Source organism: Habropoda laboriosa, unplaced genomic scaffold, assembly GCF_001263275.1.
Source record: "Habropoda laboriosa isolate 0110345459 unplaced genomic scaffold, ASM126327v1 scaffold648, whole genome shotgun sequence".
NCBI classification, from domain to species: Eukaryota; Metazoa; Arthropoda; class Insecta; order Hymenoptera; family Apidae; genus Habropoda; species Habropoda laboriosa.
Genome location: NW_017100857.1, coordinates 340,616 through 345,512, shown reverse-complemented (window position 1 = coordinate 345,512; position 4,897 = coordinate 340,616). Strand labels below are relative to the sequence as shown.

Sequence of the window (4,897 nt, the reverse complement as noted above, 5' to 3'; positions counted from 1 at the left end):
GTACGGTCTTGAACCGACTACTGGTAACCGTAAATAACGTATGCGTGTGTTCTCTTACTCCCAGGAGCTAGGTACGGGCGGTGTTACGCTACGGAGATTAAAAGGGGATGATGACAGAGAGAGTGGTGTGTAGCTTAGTGTGTGGATCGTTGGTCGCGCGATAAAAGGAACAGAAAGAAGAAAGGGTGGAGGAAAAAAAAAAAAGAAAAAAAAACAACTAAAACTGATGATACAACGCGCTTGCGTTTCAGGCGTGTGTGTGTGTCTGTTCTCTGGAAGTATACATAACCTCGAGCTGTGTGTCTTGTCTCACGATACGGGAAAAAAGGAAACAAATGCTAACATGTCTTTTGCTATTTCAACCCGGAAGCGTTCCCCCGTTGCCTCGAATTTTTCCTCTTATTTTTTTTTCTTTTTCATTTTCACGGCTACTATACGCAATTGTCTTATGTATGTATATATATATATACACACACATTTATATATATACACTACCGGCCAAATGTTTGGGATGACTATGCATTGCAAGTTGCACCAAAATTCTTAAAAGAAGAGTTAGCATTTATAATAATTTTTTAACGAACTTTTTTTCTTTCAAATCAATTGAAACGAGGTAAAGTGCTATTGATCTCCGCAACATCAATTTCAAATCAACAAAGAATTAGTAACGGATTCAATATTGATGTAAATTGGCAGGTGATTCCAAATTTTTGGCCGGTAGTGTACATACTATATCATGTTTCCCCCCAAAAAATTAGGAGAACAAATGTACGCGATGCGTGTGTGTTTGTGTGTGTTGGCATTTTTTTTCTCTGTGTATATACTTTCAACGTGTGATACTGCAGGGTGATCCATTTTTTTCTTTCTCTGTTCCAAAATTAATCTCACTCTGGAGCTTGTTTGTTGTACGGTTAAAAATGTCGAGGCATAATGTGGTCTCGCTTCGGTCAGAATTATATATATATATATCGACGTTTCTCTCTTCAATGTTCCGCGCGCAAATGTCCCTAGATTCTTCCACAGGAGAAAATCCAGGGTGATCTGAACAACCGGTTTCATCGCAAGTTTTTTCCCCGTAGCACACGATCTTCTCTTCCCTCGTAGATCTCCCTCTCTCCCCCTCTCTCTCTCTCTTTAATGTTTCGATCGTACGCTACGAAAATCGTTACAGCGATGGGTCCCTGGTAATGTGCCTACTAAATTAGTAAAATCCTCAACTAAGGAAGGTTTCTTCCGTTCGTCTCGATTCGAATCGCGCGCCATTTTTTCCACGCGATCACAAACGAACGCGTTTTCAACGAATATCGTCGTCGTCGTCGTCATCGACGGATCATCACAAACTGTGTTTCGTGTATGTGTGTGCAAAAACGTTCTTTCAAAATTGTCTAACGTAGAATTACATAATTCTTACACGAAGAACAAAAAAAAAAAAAAGAAAAAAAAATGGTCCAGGTATCTCTCGAAAATAATACATTTTCTTCTTCTTTTTTTTCTTTCTTTTGTTCACAGAATTAATTTCTGTCAGCCAGATATCCCTTTTTACGAATCGAAACGTGAGTTTTTCTTTCGTTCTCTCTTTTCTTTTTCTTATCGTTCTTTCTTCCTTTCCCGGCTTTTCTCCGGGGGTTCCCTTATGTTTTCTCTTGGTTCCTCTTGCCCTGACTGCTCGGGGCCCAGGGTCACAACGAGTGATAATCACCCAATACCAAACCGCTGTGATAATTACCGTGTGGCGTAGCCATGCCCATGGAACCCATACCCTGATACGCCCCCATGCCCATGCCGTTCATCGACATGGTGTTCATAGTGTTCACGCCCTGCATAGTGTTCGGTAGCATCGTCGACGGGCCCATTGGGCTCAGCCCACCCATGGAAGGAGCGATAGCACCCATCTGCATCGACGTCGCCGTGTGCGGAAGCGACTTCTGTAGATCCGCCGATGTTGGCGTGATCAGATAATCCTGGAACAGAGAAACGTGGGCATGTGCTTTTCATCGCTGATATTACTGTTGTGCAGTAGAGGTTTTGCAGTAGGTGTATCAATTTTTATATTCCAACGGATGACGATGGTTTGATAATGTGCAAATTGGAAGATTGTTATTTATTTGTGTGTTTATTGTGAAATAAAACTTTGCTGGGAGTAATTATGGGGATAATATGAAGTATTATTTATCATGAACGATAGACAGAATGGAAATTGGTTAATTGAAATGATTATTGTATTTAATAGGTTTTTGTCGCAAGTATTGCATATGATGATACAGAGGGATCAATTGATTTTGGGGATAGACTATATACAGTAATTGTGTTACTTGAAGATCTGCAACTTTAAGTGGGTTTCCAATCGTTGAATTGCAAAATTTCATGATTGTAAGGAACGCATTGAAAACTAGCCTTGGAGAATAGTCCATACTTTTTTATAAATCAGAGCAATCTAAGCCCTGTGGAAACTATCGATATTGCAACCTGTTCCAATAAATTTTGCAGGCCATCCATAATTACCTATTCTCAGATAAAAAGGCACAAATCCTACAGCATCACAATTAAAACACACTGTAGAAATCTCCACAGAACTAAACATAGATACATTCTCCACTATCTTCTTACACTAATGAAAACTAGAAATTTAACAAACACTTTACAAGAATGTCTACACTGCAAAGAATATCTTCTTCCACTGAGCAAAAACTAAAAATTGGTAAAAAGAAACACTTTACAGAAACATCTACACTACAACAAAGAATATCTTCTTCCACTAGCAAGAACAAAAAATTGTAAAGAACACTTTGCAAAGATGCACTAGTAATTCTACACACTACAGAGAACATCCCTCCTTCACTAATGCAAACTGAAAATTTCAAAAAGAAACTTCTGCCAATCACGTTAGTAAACACAAATTGTCTACACTACAAAATCTCTTCCCTCCTCTGAAAATCTCATCCACCCTGCCCCCCCCCCTTCTTTCTCCAATTCAAAAACGAAACCACACTGGAAATTTCACTGTACCTGTGGACTATAGTACTGCATATAGTCCAACTGACTCTTCTGCTGGGCGCAGCTGGGTGGTGGCGGTGGCAAGGTCGCCGTGGGATGTACCAAGCCGTGAGTACCATGAGCACCGACCTGGAGATGATGCTGCAGCTGATGATGGAGGTTCCGTTTGTCGTCGCCGCTCTCGCTTCCGGTGTCGTGGTGCTGCATATGGTGCGTCGGCGTGTGAGGATGGCTCAAGGTCGAGCTATGGCCTTGGTGATACGAGTGCGGACTCGAGACCGAAACAGGAGGCGGAAGTTGATACATGCCGGACGTCTGCTGGTGTTCCACCATCTGTTGCTGTTGTTGCTGCTGTTGGACAGCACACGCGGAAGGTTGTTGCTGCTGCTGTTGCTGACTCGCTGCTTGCCTCTTCGTCTCGTCGCCGTCCTCGCTGCTGGAATCCCCTAATCCTCCGCCGTGAGTCTTGTCCTCCCTTTGACCGCTGCAACAGAGAAATTTGATTTCTTTTTTTTTTGTAGAAATTTCGAGAAATTTTTCACAGGGTTTGCGCTGAATTTGCAGCGATTAAAAATGTAAATTGTTCTTTAATCTTCGACTATCGTAGATTTTTGGATTGAAATTTTGCAATGGTATTCGGTGGAAAAGTTGAGTGCGAAATTTCACCGATCACAGAATAACAATGTTAGTATATAAGAATTATCGAACGAGAATTTTTATCGTTTAGGAACAGGAATATTAAGAAATAACGAGACAATTGACGTTTAAAATTGATATATCAATTAGGTAAATCTTCCACTGAACAGAAATGATCAACGATTAATCGCGTTCCGTGTCATGTTTTCGCGGACGTATCATCGAGAATAACTCTTCGCTTGCATAATTGCCGACCAGGAATAAACTCTGAGTATCCGATTCAGGAATCATAATATCGACGAACTACCGCGTGATATAAAACTGGAACAAGCTATAACCGGGGACCACAAAGATCCACAGTCGCTAATCCACTTACAAACACCATCTTCCCCCTCTCCCTTCGAAGACACCTAATACACTTCCACCGTTCCAGGTACATAGCAAACGTAATTACGAGAAGCTACTTTTACGACCGAGGATCGAGGATCCTCTCTCATAAGCACAAGCTCGTTTTCTTATCGATCCAACGGGGCCTCTCGTCGTTAACACGAACAATACGTGTGGTCAACTGCTGCGCTTGTTGCATTCCAATTAATATTCCAAGTCGATCGTAGGCGAATCACGCGACCTTTGCTCTTCCTTTAAAGCGGTACTCGATTTTATCCTCGTTGCAATGTGCAAGAAATATGATGTGACTACCATTTACGTCTAAGTTCTTAAGAGGCCAGAGTTCGATATCTCGTGATAAAAAAAATTGAAATTTTTATTTCGATATGAATAACTTTAAGTGTATAAATTAAAGTACCGAAGAACGTTTCCATGAAAATGATAGAAGTTTGAGAAACAATGCGTTGCATAACCTAAAAATGTTCGACGCCAATTGCAAACGTTAAAATTCTTTATTTCAAGAAAACATGGCGGCGCTGCATAACCTAAAAGTGTTCGACGTTCATTCGAAAGATATTTTGTTAATACTACGAGTATAATTTAAAGAAGAAGAAAGACAGCGAAATTTCGTCGAATACTTTGCTAGAAAGAGATTGAATAAAGCTAACCTCCAAATCGAATCGCTATCCTTTTAACAACCTCTCTAAACTTCCAAACATAACCTAAACAGCCAACGCGAACCTCTTAGAAATTTAGCATAATTACACGGGAAAGAAGGAGTCGGTGATCGGTAGTGACTCGAGAGAAGCGGAAGAGAATCGAAGCTGGTGGAATAACGTTTGCTAAGATAATACCAGCGTCGATTCGTAAACTACCATGA

At 40.7% G+C, this 4,897-nt stretch overlaps 1 protein-coding gene across 1 annotated transcript in view; it reads right to left on the bottom strand.

Annotated features, from left to right (window-relative positions):
- Nucleotides 1-1,577: 1,577 nt before the first annotated feature.
- Nucleotides 1,578-4,897, bottom strand: part of LOC108577390 (homeobox protein SIX1-like) — a 33,819-nt gene continuing 30,499 nt past the window's right edge. Inside the window, exons 4-5 of the mRNA XM_017940535.1 lie at nt 3,007-3,478; nt 1,578-1,961 (exon numbers count right to left, since the gene is read on the bottom strand). Of these exons, the coding sequence (XP_017796024.1) occupies nt 1,680-1,961; nt 3,007-3,478 (754 nt within the window). The 3' untranslated portion in view covers nt 1,578-1,679. The remainder of the gene's footprint in view (nt 1,962-3,006; nt 3,479-4,897) is intronic.